The sequence below is a fragment of the Amblyomma americanum genome, chromosome 1 (assembly GCF_052857255.1).
Source record: "Amblyomma americanum isolate KBUSLIRL-KWMA chromosome 1, ASM5285725v1, whole genome shotgun sequence".
Lineage (NCBI taxonomy): Eukaryota > Metazoa > Arthropoda > Arachnida > Ixodida > Ixodidae > Amblyomma > Amblyomma americanum.
In genome coordinates this window covers 166,036,783-166,054,226 of record NC_135497.1, presented here as the reverse complement: position 1 = coordinate 166,054,226, position 17,444 = coordinate 166,036,783, and the positions used below count along the sequence as shown (strand labels likewise).

At 43.3% G+C, this 17,444-nt stretch overlaps 1 protein-coding gene across 1 annotated transcript in view; it reads right to left on the bottom strand.

Annotated features, from left to right (window-relative positions):
* Positions 1-4,669: 4,669 nt before the first annotated feature.
* Positions 4,670-17,444, bottom strand: part of LOC144114125 (nose resistant to fluoxetine protein 6-like) — a 44,223-nt gene continuing 31,448 nt past the window's right edge. The window contains exons 10-15 of the mRNA XM_077647631.1: positions 14,958-15,040; positions 14,715-14,837; positions 11,543-11,663; positions 10,618-10,807; positions 9,372-9,514; positions 4,670-6,307 (exon numbers count right to left, since the gene is read on the bottom strand). Coding sequence (XP_077503757.1) covers positions 6,023-6,307; positions 9,372-9,514; positions 10,618-10,807; positions 11,543-11,663; positions 14,715-14,837; positions 14,958-15,040 — 945 coding nt within the window. The 3' untranslated portion in view covers positions 4,670-6,022. The remainder of the gene's footprint in view (positions 6,308-9,371; positions 9,515-10,617; positions 10,808-11,542; positions 11,664-14,714; positions 14,838-14,957; positions 15,041-17,444) is intronic.

The following is a 17,444-nucleotide window of genomic DNA, read 5'->3' as shown; positions in this document are numbered from 1 at the left end:
GCGTTGGATGTAAAGTGAATGGCTGTTGTTGCACGCGTAAAATATTTCCCACATTGTCGAAGCACCCCATTGTTCCTCCGACAAAACTTCCGAAAGCTGAAGAAAAATCTTGAAGCACTGTTGCTGAATTAATACGCCATGAATAAAAAAGCTACGCGACTTTCACACGCGTTTAGCGATATTTTTTGAAAAGCTTGCTTGAAGAGTTCCGCCGAGTGGCTAAGGAGCGCGGTCCCCTTATTGTAGATTAATGCAGATATCGCTGTTAAAGGGGTACAGACACAAAATTTCGAAGGCGAAGAAACGATTTGATTTGCTTCATGGGCGTAAGGAGATCGACGCCTTCTAGCAAGCTTTAGTCGCAGGCGTTGAGAGGAACATAATTTAATTTGATTTTAAATAATGTAAAGGCGCACTTGCCCCAATTATTGGGACGTCACCGAATCCAGTGGATGTTCACAGGAAGAACCAGTGCTTCCCAGAGCAATATGGTAATCCAGGTATGCTGGTTGGCCGTGACGCCAAGGTGCACTTCAGCGCTAGCACCTACTGATAGTTTAGAAGAACTTCTTGTTGGGCAAGTTGGTACATTGCTTTTGAAGAAACCATGTTGCGCATAAAAAGACAACCACAGGAAAGGCCAAAGGAACAGAAAGAGCGCAAACTATCAACTGGGTTTATTTGTGCGAAAGTGCCTTATATATGCAAAATCACATCAAAAGAACAAGGAGGTTGAGAGAGGGGGTATATCCAAGCAACTCCTGATCAACAACAGGTGCGCAGAAAATACTTTTCCTTATTGTAAAGTTTGACGGAAGTGTCGCTAATACATTTATCACCTTTATCTTTTATGTGATAGGCCTCCAAAAGCTCACGCGCTGTTTTGTTATTACTTTTGCCTAGTATTTTAATCTGCTTAAGCAAAGGCTCGCATCCACTGCAATCAAAGCAATGAGCAGGCAAGTTAGCTCCTTCCTTATTCCGAATGGATCGGGCATGTTCCCCTGCGCGTTCATTCACGCAACGGCCTGTTTGGCCTACGTAGGCACTTCCACACTTGAGTGGGATTTCATACACCACACCAGTGGCACATTTAACGAACGTCTCAGCATGTTTGATGCCGCATCCACTGCCTCTAGTTCCTTGGGTGCCGGTTCTCGGGCACAAGGCTGCGAGTTTCCGTGGGGCAGAAAAAACGACAGAGACGCCATGCCTCTTGGCCACTTTTTTTACATTGTGCGCCACTTTGTGTATGTATGGCATCACCACGATCTTCTTTTTTGGCGGCGGCTCATCCACACTACCTCGATTTCTTCTTTTTATCTTCCTAAGAAGATTCTCGGCCACGGCTGATATGACATCGCAGGGGAAGCCGGCTGAAAGCAACCTTTCAATTTGATTATTGAAACTAATATGCATTGCATGCGGGCATGACTTGGTGATGGCAGATTCCAGGCACGAGCTTGCAATTGCTCTTTTGACTACTTTAGAATGCGCAGAATCAAACGGCAGTAGCTCTTTCTTTGCTCGTGGGGCATAGTGCCAGCAGGCGTGTTGTGAGCCGAAGTTCAGGTTGATATCTAAAAACTGCAACGACCCACTAGAAGGAAGTTCATGCGTGAAGGTCAGACCTCGCCCATACTGTCTAAAGACAGTTAAAATTCTACTCACTGAATCAGTGTGGGTCAAGGTTATTTGTTTGGATAAAACAATAAAAAAATCGTCCAAGTATCTAAAACACTTAAATACCCCCAGATTAGTAAGCTCGTCCATTAGGGAGCGGTCAATGGCGGCTAAAAATACGTTACAAAGAACAGGGGCGACGCAAGAACCGATACAAATTCCTTGTTTTTCAATGTAAAAGTTATCTTTAAAAGAAATGAAGGTGGCTTGTAGATAAAATTCGAGCAAAGACATGAAGCTATCTGCTGAAACACCAGCAGAGTTTTGGAAGCCTATTAAACCGCTTCTTTCAATACAATCTCGGACAGCAACAAACAAACCTTGATGCGGCACTGAATAAAACAAATCCTCAACGTCTACTGAAAAGGCGTAGCCGATATGGTCATTGGAGTTGAAGAAGGAAACAACATCAGTCGAGTTCTTTGTAAAAAAAGGGGTCTTCAATTTGTAAAGTATTAAGGTGCTTCAATAAATACTGGCTAATTAGAAACTGCCATGATCCCTTCTCACTGACGATTGTTCTAAACGGCATTGAGTCCTTGTGCGTTTTTGCAGTAAAGAACACAAACAGCGCTTTTGTCTTACATGCAGTTATTGAGTTTGCCAGCCTGGACAATTCAAGGTCTCTGCCCAAAGTAGCAGCTCTGGTCTTGATCCTTGTGGCGCTGGGTTTCACCCGGACGAAGTTCTTTGCGATGGCTTGGAGCGCCTTCTCGTTGAAAACTTTATCACGTAATACGACGAACCCTCCGTTCTTGTCTGCCTGAAGCAATCGTAACTCATTTTGCCTAAAAAATGAGACCACCCTTTTGGTAGGGTCTTTGGCACACCTGGTAGACTCAAGTGTGGAAGTGCCTACGTAGGCCAAACAGGCCGTTGCGTGAATGAACGCGCAGGGGAACATGCCCGATCCATTCGGAATAAGGAAGGAGCTAACTTTCCTGCTCATTGCTTTGATTGCAGTGGATGCGAGCCTTTGCTTAAGCAGATTAAAACACTAGGCAAAAGTAATACCAAAACAGCGCGTGAGCTTTTGGAGGCCTATCACATAAAAGATAAAGGTGATAAATGTATTAGCGACACTTCCGTCAAACTTTACAATAAGGAAAAGTATTTTCTGCGCACCTGTTGTTGATCAGGAGTTGCTTGGATATACCCCCTCTCTCAACCTCCTTGTTCTTTTGAAGTGATTTTGCATATATAAGGCACTTTCGCACAAATAAACCCAGTTGATAGTTTGCGCTCTTTCTGTTCCTTTGGCCTTTCCTGTGGTTGTCTTTTTATGCGCAACATGGTTTCTTCAAAAGCACCTACTGAGACCGAAACAGCTGGTACAGTTGTAATTAATTATCCACGCTGTGCACCGATGTTTTGAGCACATTTTCATTACTAGACCCGTAAGCCTCTTTCAAGGAAAAAAAACTTTAAGCCTTTAAGCTATTTAAAAGTTTACAAGACTAAAACCGTTGTGGTCCACTCTGTCCGGAAACCCAGGACCCAGACGTGAAATTTTCCTGTATGAGGTGCTATCTTGATCATAAGAGTGAACTCGGGAGCGCGTGGCTTTGGATTCTATCAGCGCATTCAAACGGGGCCACGAAAAACCAAAAGTACAGGGTTAGTAAAAAATTACCAGGCCAAAAGTTGGGCTTTTCAGCCTTGTAGTGGTGCATTTATTTGAAGAAGAGCCCCGTGATCACCCCTGAAGTTCCTGGTAGCTTCATAGGCGCCGTAAGTGCCCAACTCTGCTGCTGATACGGAGATCTTGTGACCTGGGCGCATTAGTCCAACCCTGGTCCCTGGTCCCTCGCATCCTTGCAAGAATGCGCTGACAGTGCGTAAGGCCATACGATCCGTATTCACGCTAGCTGCGATCAAGATACTTGTCACATGAGTTGGAAGTTCTTGAACAGCAGCTGCTTTCTTTGAACTTTTCCCCGAAAATTCGCGCTTGCTTACGGTGGACGCAAAAGTGGGGGAGCGGAAGCGTTAGTTTTGTTGAAGACAAGTTAACCGCTGCCTGGGTATAGTTCCAAATGAAGCAGTGTGCACGCAATCCTAAGACCCGAATCCACCTAGACCTTCATAACTTTTACTCTAATTAATTTCCGCTCTTTCATTTGCTTGACTTCCTGACCAACCGACTGAAAAATCGGCGCTACGGTTGCGGGGGAATGTAACGTGAAAATCAGTGACAGCTGGAGGCATCGGAGGCGTCACGCCTCTGCCTCAGCAGGGTCTATTATATCTGGCTGTCCCATAGCACCTGAGAAAGGGGACGCTACGCTGCAGGTTTCTTATGAAGTACTGACGTCAACTGCTTCGCATCGTACGATGTGTGTAACGATGAGTTCCCCCTCTCCAACAATAACTTAAACACAATGGGGATAACATGGCATGTTAAAAATCACGGCGAGGCTGACACGAGGTATCAAAAGGCCAACCTGGACACTCAAGCCAGAGAAAATAAGGATGAAACTATTTTTTAAGGATAGCAGTGGTTCCAAGTTTAGGGCCACTCTGGCGCAGGCTGCTCGCGATGTGGACATCGCCGAGGCCGATATGTTGAGATTTAACAGCTGCCGCTGTAAACTTTCAGGGACAGACGCTAAACTAAGACTGAGAGCTCATGTACGAGGTCCTATACTCTTAAGGGTAGCTTTTACAACCACCTTGCATTCATTCTGTGTAAAAGACTGTCACATCGAAGTTTGCTATACACGTGAGACAAGCCGAACTGTGGCTTCTGCAGTTTCGTTTTTGCCATTATATTAACAACAGACTACAGTGTTCGTCAAAGTGTCAATAAACTACATTCACCAACAAGTTGCCTTTAATTTCAACCAACTCTTATTAAGCGGTACAGTTGTGTCGTTTCGGAATGATAGCAGCCGGTGGCAGCACTCCGCAGTCATCGCGGAGTTGGTGCCGGTGGAGCGCAAACTCAGACGAAAGGGTATACACTACTTAAAAAGAAAAAAGCACCTTAGATTTGTGGTCTTTTTTGCTGATCAAGGTTGATCTAAACAGAAATACCATTGTTTGCACAGGCGCATGAACTGACCGAGGAAAAGCAGTATTCACAGCTGAGTTCATTTGTTGATGGAAATGGTTGGCGAAAATACTCTGATGAAACCCGTATGACTGCTCAGCGCATGCCAGAGAAAGCAAAACTTCAAGTCATCGCCACTGCAAGGTTTCGTTTCGTCAGAATATGATTTTTTGTGCTATACTTAGTCAAAGCACGGGATGCATTTGGGGAATAAAAAAAAAGTCTCAATAGCCTAACCTGCATGCATGCTGTTAGAAAGAAAATTTAATATTGGCGTTAATTACAGCACAGTGAGTATTTTAAAGCAGTGGTAATGACGCAATGCATTATTTTTTTTCTCCTACGGCCTTTTCATAGAAAAGGGGCAAATGCTTTCACCACTGTGTGGGATCCTCGCCCATGTCGCCATATATGGTTGAAAGAACTGTACAGAAGGGAACCGTAGTAAAAGCCGCACGAAGTACCGTGTTTAGCAAAAGTAACCAGTCGCCGGGGTGCGTTCCATAGTTGTGTAGCGGAGCAGTTGCGGCACCCCTTAATCACTAAATCTAAGTCAAGGACAAGCATTGCTCTCCCCTTTAGAGGCCTTTTGGTCTTTAGGTAAGGGCTAGACTATGCGGTTGAGAAAGAAACCTTGTTGCCTGGTTACTTATGGCAAATACGGTCCGTGCCGTCGTGCACGCATCCCACACCGTGCATGTAAAGGTCAAGGTGATCGTGTTTACAACACGTGACAGATCCCTTCGTGCAGCTTTTAGCTCGCGTTCCCAAGTATCTACGTACGTAATGGGAAAAACCAGGATCTCGAGACCGTAATAGTATACAGAGCGTCGTAAACGTGATTCCCATTAACCTATTTTGTTAACTTGAAAATAATGCAGTCGCAAAATGAGTTCTGGAAAACAACAGAAAGGTAACCGCACATAAAAGATATGTTGGCGCCATTTTGTCTGAACCTTCTGTGGCTTCGGTGCTACATTTTGTGCTTTCCTTCGAATCCTATCTAGGAGCCGAAAACAATAGTGTTGACATGCGACCGCTTGTTGCCGGTTACTGCCCTAAAATTCAATCGTATAGCGACGTTATTGAGAACCGCAGAATGGCGGCAGCGTAGATCAACTTAGAAAATATATTTACATTTGTTTAAATATCCTACGCAATATTAATCGCGCTCCCGCAGTGTGTGTTTCGAGCACAGCTGACTCTTCTTTGCTTTTAAAGGACGCTTGTTCGATCTGCCTTAAAACCAACGTCGAACAGATCAAAAGCATTTTGCGCACACTGTTCTCAAAGATGATACGTAACACTATTGCCAATGCCGCTGTGCGCGTTGTTGTTTCCGTTCTCAAGGTCCATAGGCGGCTGGCTCTTCTCGATCATTTCTGTAGTGACAACCCATGGCTTCTCGTTGTGCTGCGTGCCGTTCTGAGCGGCTGGCCTATCTCGTCGGTCGCTTCTTCCACCGCCCATGAAGATCAGTTTGTCCAGCTGCGCTGTCGGGGCTTCGCAGAATATGAATGCGAGGTAGGCGAGGCAGTAGCTCCACATCAGCATCGCGAAGCACATGGATACCTATATAGGAGAAAGGGCATGTCATTATCAATCGAATTCTCAGGTACTCACTAGCCATATGACATGTTTAGTTGTAGTAAAGAAAGCCTTAGGGGCAATGCAAAGGGGGAAAGTAGCTGGTGACGATCAGGTAACACCAGATCTGTTGAAGGACGGAGGGGAGATTGTGCTAGAGAAACTAGCCACCCTGTATGCGCAATGCCTTATGACCACGAGCGTACCAGAAGCTTGGAAGAAGGCTAATATTATCTTACTTGATAAGAAAGGAGACGTCAAGAACTTGAAAAATTACAGACCTATAAGCTTACTGTGCGTTGCCTACAAGGTATTTACTAAGGTAATCACTAATAGGATCAGGACAACCTTAGACTTCAATGGGCCAAATGACCAGGCAGGCTTTTGTAAAGGATACTCGACAACAGACCATATTTACACTATCAATCAAATGGTAGAGAAATGCGTAGAATATTACCAACCCCTATATATAGCATTCAGTGATTACGGGAAAGCATTCGATACAGTGGAAACCTTAGCAGTCATACAGGCATTGCGGAATCAGGGTGTACAAGAGCCTTATGTGAAAATACTGGAAGATATCTATAGCAACTGCGTAGCTACCATAATCCTCCATAAAGTCGGCAATAAAATTCCAATAAGGAACAGTGTCATGAAGGGAGACACAATTTCGCCAATGTTATTCACCGCCTGTTTACAGGAGGTGTTCTGAGGCCTGGACCGGAGCATTTGGGGATAAAAGTTAATAAAGAATACCTAAGTAATTTGCGATTCACGGATGACATGCCTTGCTAAGTCACTCAGGAGATGAACTGAAAAGCATGATCAATTAGTTAGACAGGAAGAGAAGAACGGTAGGTTTAAAAATTAACGTGCAGAAACCAAAGTAATGTTCAACAGTCTCGCAAGAGAACAGCAGTTCATAGTTGGTAGCGGGGTGCTGGAAGTGGTAAGGGAATATGTCTACTTAGGACAGGTAGTGGCCGCTGATCCGGGTCATGACAGGGAAATAACTAGAAGAATAAGAATGAGGTGGAGCGCATATGGCAGATTCTCTCAGATCATGAATCGCAGTTTACCGATATCCCTCAAGAGAAAAGTATGCAGCAGCTGTATCTTACCGCTACTTACCTAAGGGGCAGAAACGCGGTTGCTAACGAAAATGGCTCAGCTTAAGTTAAGGATAACGCAGTGAGTTATGGAAAGAAAGATGATAGGTGTAACGTTAAGAGACCGGAAGCGGGCAGAATGGATGAGGGAACAAACGCAGGTTAATGACATCATAGCCAAAATCAAGAGGAAAAAATGGGCTAGGGCAGGGCATGTAACGCGAAGGCAAGATAACCGCTGCTCGTTAAGTGTAACGGAGTGGATTCTAAGAGAAGGCAAACGTAGCAGGGGGCGGCAGAAAGTTAGGTGGGCCTATGGTATTAAGAAGTTTTCCAGGAATACGGTGGCCGCAGCTGACAAAGGACAGGGTTAATTGGAGAAGCATGGGAGTGGCCTTTGCCTTGCAGTGATGACGATGACGATGATGATAAGAAACGCATTAGCATAACGTGCTTGCCGATCTGAATGAAGCGCAGTCATGCCAGAGTGCCGCTATCGATGTAGATTGCGTCCTGTCGCGATATGGCAAAGGGCGCTATCAAAGACATTAAGCACGAACGCTGCAAGAGCCAGCCAACGCCCTGAAGTCACGCGTTCTTCTCAATTGAAGCATTGAGTGGGAGTCGATGATATCAGGGCAGTAATGCAGCGATTTGGGTAACTGGGGCACGAAGGTGCCCTAATAGACGCAATCGCTTTTATTTTCCGTGCGAGTCGAAATGGACGCGTTCTTAACTCCGGATCCTGAATCCCATCACGCGCGCGCGTACTTGAAACATCTTTAATAACCCATGTGATTATCAGAAGACGACGCATAAGGCATCGATAAGCACGATTTGGTATGGACACGCGTCATTTTGATCTGCTAGCACTGCGTTACAGAAGATATGGTCAGTCAGTGGCGTAAAAATAGGAAATTTTTTGGAGGGGCGGTAGTGGGGTTTTTTGGGGTGGGGTGGTTCAATGCGCACAATTTACTTTTTGAACCACTCCCGATGACAAAATTCGGGTGCTGCTACGACAACCAAAACCAGCGGGAAACACCGAACACTTGACAAAATTTCCATGAGTGCTTTCTCATAGAACAGTTCTCGCTTGAAAGGGGGGAGTGGGGTTAATAATAGATCAACACTGCGTGACTCATTCCACACATGAGACACTGCTTGCTCACAGGGCGTGTCTCGAGTCGCCGTATTAGGGAGGCTACGGTATCCAGTTTTCGGCTCCGTCATTTAACGTGTAAGCTACGCTGTCCTTGTAGCTGACGGTTGGAGGTCGATGGCCATTCAGCGTCAAACCCTCGAGTCCGTGATATCTCGTGGATTTTCGAGTACAAGAAAAGTTCTCCAGACATCCAAACTTTTGCATCGGTACGAAACGACAGATTTGAACCGGGGGACCAAAGTTGTGCACAAGTGGAAAAGTTTTGCGTCCGCGCTCCAGGTGAGAGCGGCCCTGCTAACCATGATCAGTAAAGTGCGCGCCTAGCGAGATAACGTCGCAAGGACACTTAAACTGAGCTTCGCACAGCCATACGCGGAACGTCGCTTATCTTCAACCACTACAGAAGATAAACCGCCGTTGGTACAAACGAAAGCAAAACAGTTCTATATATTTGACTACGTAGTTCCAGCTGCCTTGAACAAGCTGGTTTCCGGAAAAGCTTGCTGTTTTTGTTTCGTTCCCAGGAAGTGCATGGTTAGGCAAGGCACGAGCGTCTTCGGTCTGTCGAAGCCACAAAGAGTGCGTGTCTGGAGCGGTAGCAACCCTGTAGTGGGTGGACTGTGCCGTGAAGGAAGAGACTGACAGCACCCCACTCCTCAGACTGTTTTCTTTCTCTTTTTTTTGGAAGCGGGGTGAAGGGGTGCATATGATAAAAGATGCTTAGTGCTGCCACTGCCCCAGTTTAGAAAAAAAAGAAACAGCAATTTCTGCTTACCAGCGTGAAATGTGAGTACAAGATCCGTTCCCGTGAAATGTGTAGTACCAGGTAAATGAACGGAGCATGAATGAGGTATACTCCGAACGTCAGTCTGCTTAGGGGCACAAAAGCATTCCAAGAAAGGAAGCTATTCAGGTATCCTGAAACAGAACAAAAAAAGAAAAAGGCAGCAAGTTAAAAGATTACCGGAAATACCAGCTACGAAAGATTCACCTCAGTGTTTTCCGGTGCCCTTAACACGCAGCCGGATATTGTTCTAAAGACTTGCGTGCTGAGAACACTGTGCACACTAAGATTCATACTGGGACTCCGACATAATTTATGACGAAACCTATTGATGATTTCCGCCCCTCTTCAACTGCATGGACATTCACAGTTTAGAAATAGTAGTAAGAAAAGCACTAATTTTGGTGCGGTTATGCCGTTAGAGTTAAGGAATATTCGCGTTCGTTTTTCCTTCTTGCTGCGTAATTGTTGGCAGTAAAATGCCTGTTCTACAGAAACATAGCGGAGCCACAGATACTATTAGGTTTCGTATTACGATTGTCAGGTTAACAACGCTTTATATTAGGAGTAAATAATAGCAATAATATCAACCACGTTTACCGTTTTTTTTGGGGAAACTTGATACACCGGTAGGGGCAGGGCTTTGTTCAGGGTCTCTCAGACAGCAGGAGAGAAACGTATAACCACACCGTATAGATAACCAAACCATATCTTGCAGATATTGCAAGCAACTGGTTCAAAGAAGGGGAAAATCACCACTCCTTTTCACAACGTATAGAAGCCCACCGGGCAGTGTTCGTAAATGAACATGAAGAGTTTGCGCATGCGCCCATTTGAGGAACCAAAAGTAAGTCGCTGGTTCATCTGGGGCCAAGCACAAAGAGAATGCCCAATGGTGAAGACGGACACAACCTGTGATAAGGACTAGGGAGCAACTTTATCATCGGCAGTGTACAGAAGAAAAGGGTCACGCTGTGATAAGGACTAGGGAGCAACTTTATCATCGGCAGTGTACAGAAGAAAAGGGTCACGCAGAGAAACGGTGCGAATTAGCATCGATCGTTCGCGTGTGTTCAGAATTTCTTTCGTGAAAAACGCTAAGGGCTCAGTGAATGTTTAGACCTGACAAAATTGTTCTTTAGTTTTCGTCAGTAAATGTACACGGGCGCAAAAGCACTAAATAAGCAGCAAACTTTGCGCATAGAGAGCAGTATATAAAGGCGTAAAAATAGCTTGCCTCCGCGGCCCGTGGCGCAAGCGAGCGTTATCCAGAGGAGGAAGAGCGACCACGTTATCCGATCGAAGAACGCCATGCAGATGTTGCCAAAGTCGGAGGTCGGATTTCTCGCCGCGTACCACGGGCGCTTGCTAAAGATGCAGCACACACCAAGGCCAGCAGCGCCGAGCCAGGCGACGGCCAGCACTATCTGGAAATAAAAGAGCGACATATGTTTATATACTATGGCACCGGCCTTTTCTAGGCGTAACCCTCACCGTGCGAATGTTTTTAAAGCCGCTGATTGCCTTGTCTTAACAAACAGCGAGAACTGTACACATGCAGAGGGCACTGTGCACATGTATAATTAATTGCAGACTCCACTGAAGAACTTAAAGGAAGAAGATTATGAAAACTCTGCCATTAGAGGTGTAACTTGGCTCTAAAATAAAAAGGAGAAGCAAACCACGTGCGAAGAAAGGCTTAAGCCGGTGCGCTCTACACTGGTAAAAGCATGAGAAAGCCTTACCATGAAATTTTTTGTGGCAATGATATTTCGTAGCGTCGAAGTTCCAGTAGCCTGATACAGATTGGCTGCCGGTATAGACAAATACCTGACTCCGTCATGTGTGAACCTTTCATTAAAGTCGCGCCCTAGAGGCTGTTTAAATCTTTTTTTGTTTGTTCTGACGTCGTAACTAGAAACTGGAACACAACACATCACATTCGGGGAGAAGAACAAAATTGTTAATATTAAAACATGCGTATACAGCTATGAGTTGACACTTACTGAAGGTCTCGTGATCTTATTCTGGGCTGTCCACGCGTCTGGTCCACTGAGCTCATGGAATTAAAGGGCTATGCGAGTGCTTGTGTTCTGCCTCGGCTGGAGAAAAAATTCGCTACGGAAATGTATACCCCCGTATTAGTAAACGTGTGCGCTCACCTTCGGCACTTTCACATCCCTGAAGCCTTGCAGCAAAAAGAATGCAATGCATCCAGAAAAGTAGCACACCGAGTGGTAGAAAGGCAGGAAGTAGAAGTTATTGAGGGTGTCTTCTAGTATGCTGAAAACAAGACACACAACACGGAATGGTCACAGCAGGCTTTGTAAGCACACGTTCAATGTAAAAAAAGCATTCTTCAGAGCGTGAACTCTACTGGTCGCCTTTCGAGCCTCCGAGTTCAGCTGATTCCAGGGATGGAATCCAAGATGGCGGCCTCCATAGCAACGACATTGTATTAGAGCGTAAAGCTCTACTTCTCGCGTTTCGGGTCTCAGCGTTATGCATAATAACGTGGTTGCCATGGTAACCGAGGGGTTACATATGGTATAAAATAATAACAGGCGGCAGTGTGATGCTCTAGAACCACAACTCAAGACCAATCTATGTTGATCCGGTATATATATATATATATATATATATATATATATATATATATATATATATATATATATATATATATATATATATATATATATATATATATATATATATATATATATATACTTATGAAGGGAGCCAACAGTCCCCGAAACCAAGGAGCATAGGGGAACGTTATTATTATTTTTTTAATGTATTGTGCTTATCAGTGGGATAATATTACTTAGATTAATAAATCGCTTAAAGAAAATTGGTTTATAAGTCATTTTCTTTAAGCGATTTATTAATCTAGGCAATATTATCCCACTGATAAGCACAATACATTAAAAAAATAATAATAACGTTCCCCTATGCACCTTGGTTTCGGTGACTGTTGGCTCCCTTCGTAAGTTTGTCAAACGGGCCCCTCATTTACTTTACCTTGTCTGCTAATATATATATATATATATATATATATATATATATATATATATATATATATATATATATATATATATATATATATATATATATATATATATATATATATGAAGGGAGCTAACAGTCACCGAAACCAAGGTGCATAGGGGAACGTTAATTTTTTTTTTTATGTGTTATGCTTATCAGTGGGATAATAATACTTGGATTAATAAAATAGCTTAAAGAAAATTACTTATAAAGCAGCAGAAAAAACAACCATGCCGCCGGTGGGATCCGAACCCACGACCTCCGAATATCGCGTCCGGTGCTCTTACCAACTGAGCTACGGCGACGGCTGTCCAATCTGCTGCTCTCGTGTGTATTTAAGTTTACTGGGTGTAAGCGAGCCTTGAGAGTGTTCACCAGCGCCACCCTCGACCATAGGGTGGCGCTGGTGAACACTCTCAAGGCTCGCTTACACCCAGTAAACTTAAATACCCACGAGAGCAGCAGATTGGACAGCCGTCGCCGTAGCTCAGTTGGTAAGAGCACCGGACGCGATATTCGGAGGTCGTGGGTTCGGATCCCACCGGCGGCATGGTTGTTTTTTCTGCTGCTTTATAAGTAATTTTCTTTAAGCTATTTTATTAATCCAAGTATTATTATCCCACTGATAAGCATAACACATAAAAAAAAAATTAACGTTCCCCTATGCACCTTGGTTTCGGTGACTGTTAGCTCCCTTCATAAATTTGTCAAACGGGCCCCTCATTTCATTTAACTTGTCTGCTAATATATATATATATATATATATATATATATATATATATATATATATATATATATATATATATATATATATATATATATATATATATATATATATATATATATATATATATATATATATATATATATATATATATATATATATATATATATATATATATATATATATATATATATATATATATATATATATATATATATATATATATATATATATATATATATATATATATATAGGGTTTACTCCTGTACGTGGACTAAAAAAATGCTAACAATATTATATTTCCAACTCAACTGAACACTCTTATATGTCAGTATCGTGAAAGAAAGCGGTGTGGTGATCTGATGAGAACGCTTCAGTGCGCGAGTTGATGAAAAATGGGTGACCGAACACAATTTCATCTCGCGTGATTTCATAAAATACCCTCCCAGTTCCAAATGGCGCCTGCAAAGCATATTATGCATCATTTTTAGTGAAACAATGCTTCACTTGCGCCCACTGATGTTCCATTCGAGGAAGTTTCTTTTTTTTTCCGGGGAATTTGACGAGCAAAATTTGGCGAGACGGAATTTTATTTACTCAGTTACAGAGAATTTTAAGAGCCGAAATTGTCTCACTTTTTCCGAATTGACGGAGTTTTTGGGCTGCTGCAGGAGAGAACGTCTCGAAATCTGGAATGTTGGGTCTGACTAAGAATTTTGAATTATGGCGTGGAACGTCACTGCTTGCGCCTTTCTTGTTGGATACCAAGGATTAAGGGTACATATGCTGAAATAACGCGCTATCACACCATATTCCTCGTAGTGGTTTCATTCACGACGACTTGACAATATAAAAAAAAACGGCACGCATTTCGATGGAGGCGAAATACCCCTGTTTGTGCACGTTAATGAACCCCAGGAGATCGAATTATCCGGAGCCCTCACCTACAGCGTACCTCGTAGCCTGAATCGCTTTGCGACGTTAAATCCCATAAACCAATAACAAAACCTAAAAACGACTCTATTTGCTCAGTCAGATGCACTCATTGCTCAGCAGAAACATCAATTTAGGGGTTCAATGTCATGGTGGTTAAATTTGTGTTCTCTGTTCCACGTGTAGGTAATCAGACAAACACTAGCCGGGCCACCACCACTGGAACTGTCGCAGACTGAGTGGGATCCCCGTTGAGTGTTATGCGTTGGTGATGCTTCGCTGTTTTTCAATATGCGGGAGGCAGAACGGCGAACTCACTTTTTTCTTGGTCGTTAAGTTCCTCGATGTTCCTGATAAATATCCCTTCCGCGATGAGATTGAATATTTCTCAGTGATCGTTAGTTTTTTCCGACTTTCCCCAGAACACAATGCTTCTTGGCCAAGTAACAGTAGAAATTTAGCCCTAACATTACAAGTGCGCACTAGCGCCTGAAATGGCAACCATGGTGGAGTATTTTCTGATTACGCAGTTCATGCACAGGACTCTTCGTCAAACGCGAGCGCCGAAGAGAGTTTTTTTTTTCAACCATTGATTCTGCGGCAAAAAAATATCACAATTCACCACTTACGACATCGACTGCGTTACGACAACCACAAAAGGTGTGACGTGGGTTCCGGTGATCTGCCACGCTGCAATTGCGCAGCCCACAATAGAAAGCACGACAAACACGGCGATGGCCCATTTTCTTCGGCTGCACGGGAAGAGAAGGAGCAAAAGTGGAAGAATTAGCCTGGGAATTTCGTATGCCTCCGTTAAGCTCAGTTAGATCTCTGTCCAAATGCTGGTGTAAGCCATCAAGAAGACGACTCACTTTTTAAGGATAATGACAATCGGAAGAGTGACGAGAAACAGCTGGAAGTCGACCGAAAGGTACCACAGGTGCACCAGTATTGTCTGCAAAAGAAGTAGAAAAGGAACCGTAAGAGTATTGTTTTATCATTCCAAGCAGTGAAGCGCTGTTGTTCCTTCTTTTTGTTTTGCCGACTGCAAGATTTTTTTTTGTAAATAAAAAAATAAATAAAACCGCTTTGAGGCAATGTATGAGCCACTGATATGCTGAGAATCAAGAGGTGAAAGAAAAAAAAGTGAGTTCGCTCCATACGGAAGGAACTGACTTACTGTTTTCGTTAGTCTAGTGAAATACCAACTGTGAAAGAGTAACAAATCGGTCGAACGCTGAGTAGTAAGGAAAATCAGTGTGTTTAGTTATAGAGTAATTGAACGAGGAGTAATCTCTACGAATACGCGCTTTCGTTTGATAACTATATGTCAATATTTGTAATGATTTATCAAATGCTGTAGCAAAATGTCACATTTTTCAATACGCCGATACAGGCTATTGTTGTCAACAAATTCTTCGCTGCCTCTGGCCATAGATGCTCGTAGAATGGATGTGGTGCATGTTATGGACTGGTATCTAAATATTTCTATTTCAATTAATCAACAAAAACCTAAACTCGTTTGTTTTCATATTCCCCATAAAAAGCGTTCCTTTGCTGAACCATTGTTTTTTTACATTCTTCGCAATGCCTTAACTGTTGTTGCATTCCTATTAATTCTTAAAATAGTGTCAAGTATCTTGGTGTACTTTTTGACAGAGAGATGGCTTGGAAAAGTCATCGTACCGTAGTATATAACAAGTATCGTGGTTTATCATGTGTACTATACAATGTTCGATATTTATTACCCTTTCAGACTCGCAAGCTCAATGCACATTCTATTATTTATGGTATTCTCAGATATGGAGCCACTGTGTATTGTCACTGCTCAAAGACTTGGCGAATGAAATTAAATACTATGCTAAGGAACATCCTTCGATCCGTGGCATACAACATGGACGTTTCACCTGACTGCAATTTATTTTCGTTTTTACAATTGCCCTCTTTTGACGCCCTCTTTCATCGTGTAGTTATTCGTGCTCACTTTTTGGGGAGTGAATCTTTGTTTCCTTTCATTCCTGCTCATCATTTTTGACATCATCCGCTTTTACTGTACCTCGCTGCTACATTCATGATGGCCACTTCACTCGTCATTATTATGCACCCAAAATTTTTTAATCGAAAGCTTCACTACGGGACCTCCTGCTTCGATCGCCGTGTGCCTAGTTTTTACCTTCACCGTCAAACCACGGAAAACAAAAAGAAATTGAATCAATATCCATGACCGGGAGTCTAATCCGCGGCTGCGCGAACAGATCTCCTTTAAGGGCCGCTCAGCGAGACCACTAGGCTGTTCTTTTTTTTTTGTCTTCGTTGCCTGTTTCGACAGTTTACAACATATCACAAACTTATGTTCTGCGCTGCAATCTCAAAATTCAAGAGCGGACATGTGTTTCACTCACGTGAGAAAATCAAAATTGCTTCAAGGAATACAACCCTCCCAACAACTCGATAACTTCATCTCCAAAACACAGTTCCTTGTACACTTCAGGCAGCTGAAATATGTTTTGTTTGAAGTAATCTCGGACAGACCGCGCATCTTCATCGCAGGGTTGTACAGCTATCCTACTCTGCTTCGCCAAATACTGTGCAGGCCAGGAAGGAAAATTACATCGTAGTTATAAGATCCGACTCAACACGCCTCGTGTTAAACTGCACCGCACTCTCGCGCTATGCATTGTAGGGCGTCGTCTTCATCAACTTCCATCTGTTCTGTCCCGCGGCACTGCCTGCTCACCGCAGTCTTCTACGTAGCACAAATCCGTGCTTTCGCTCCGATTCGAATGTAGTAAACATTCTCTGTAGTTTTAATTCTCTGCCTGATTCAATCTTTTCAGTTTCTTCGCTGTCACAATTAAATCATTTCTTAAAAACCCTTATGTCGGTAACTTAAACTATTTCTTTGTTCTTGTTTACTTTTGGTATTAAGGTTATTCTTGTTTGCTTGTTTTGTCACGCCTGTTTTGCAATATCTTTGTCATTCACCGACTCCCCGGCACTGCCCTACAAGCCTTTATGGCTTGGGCCGACCTGTCTTAAAATTGTGAACATGTTTTCTGGAAAATAAAGGCGTTTATTATTATTATTATTATGATGTGCAAAATAACAGCGGCAGACTGCAAAAAAAAAATGTTAGCCATCCACGTTAGTTTCACTGTTTGGGCTACGTGGCTGCTCAAGAGTTTCTTTAAGCTGTGCGAGTTTCGTCGCGAGTACCTTCGGCAGACTAGCTCTTCTAGTGTACGACCGCGCCCGGCCGCTCTACGAGGTCGTCATATTAGGCCCGTAACTGCCAAATAAATCTGCTTCTTGGGTCACTTTAGACTACTTGACATTTTATGCAACACTGAAGTTGACTG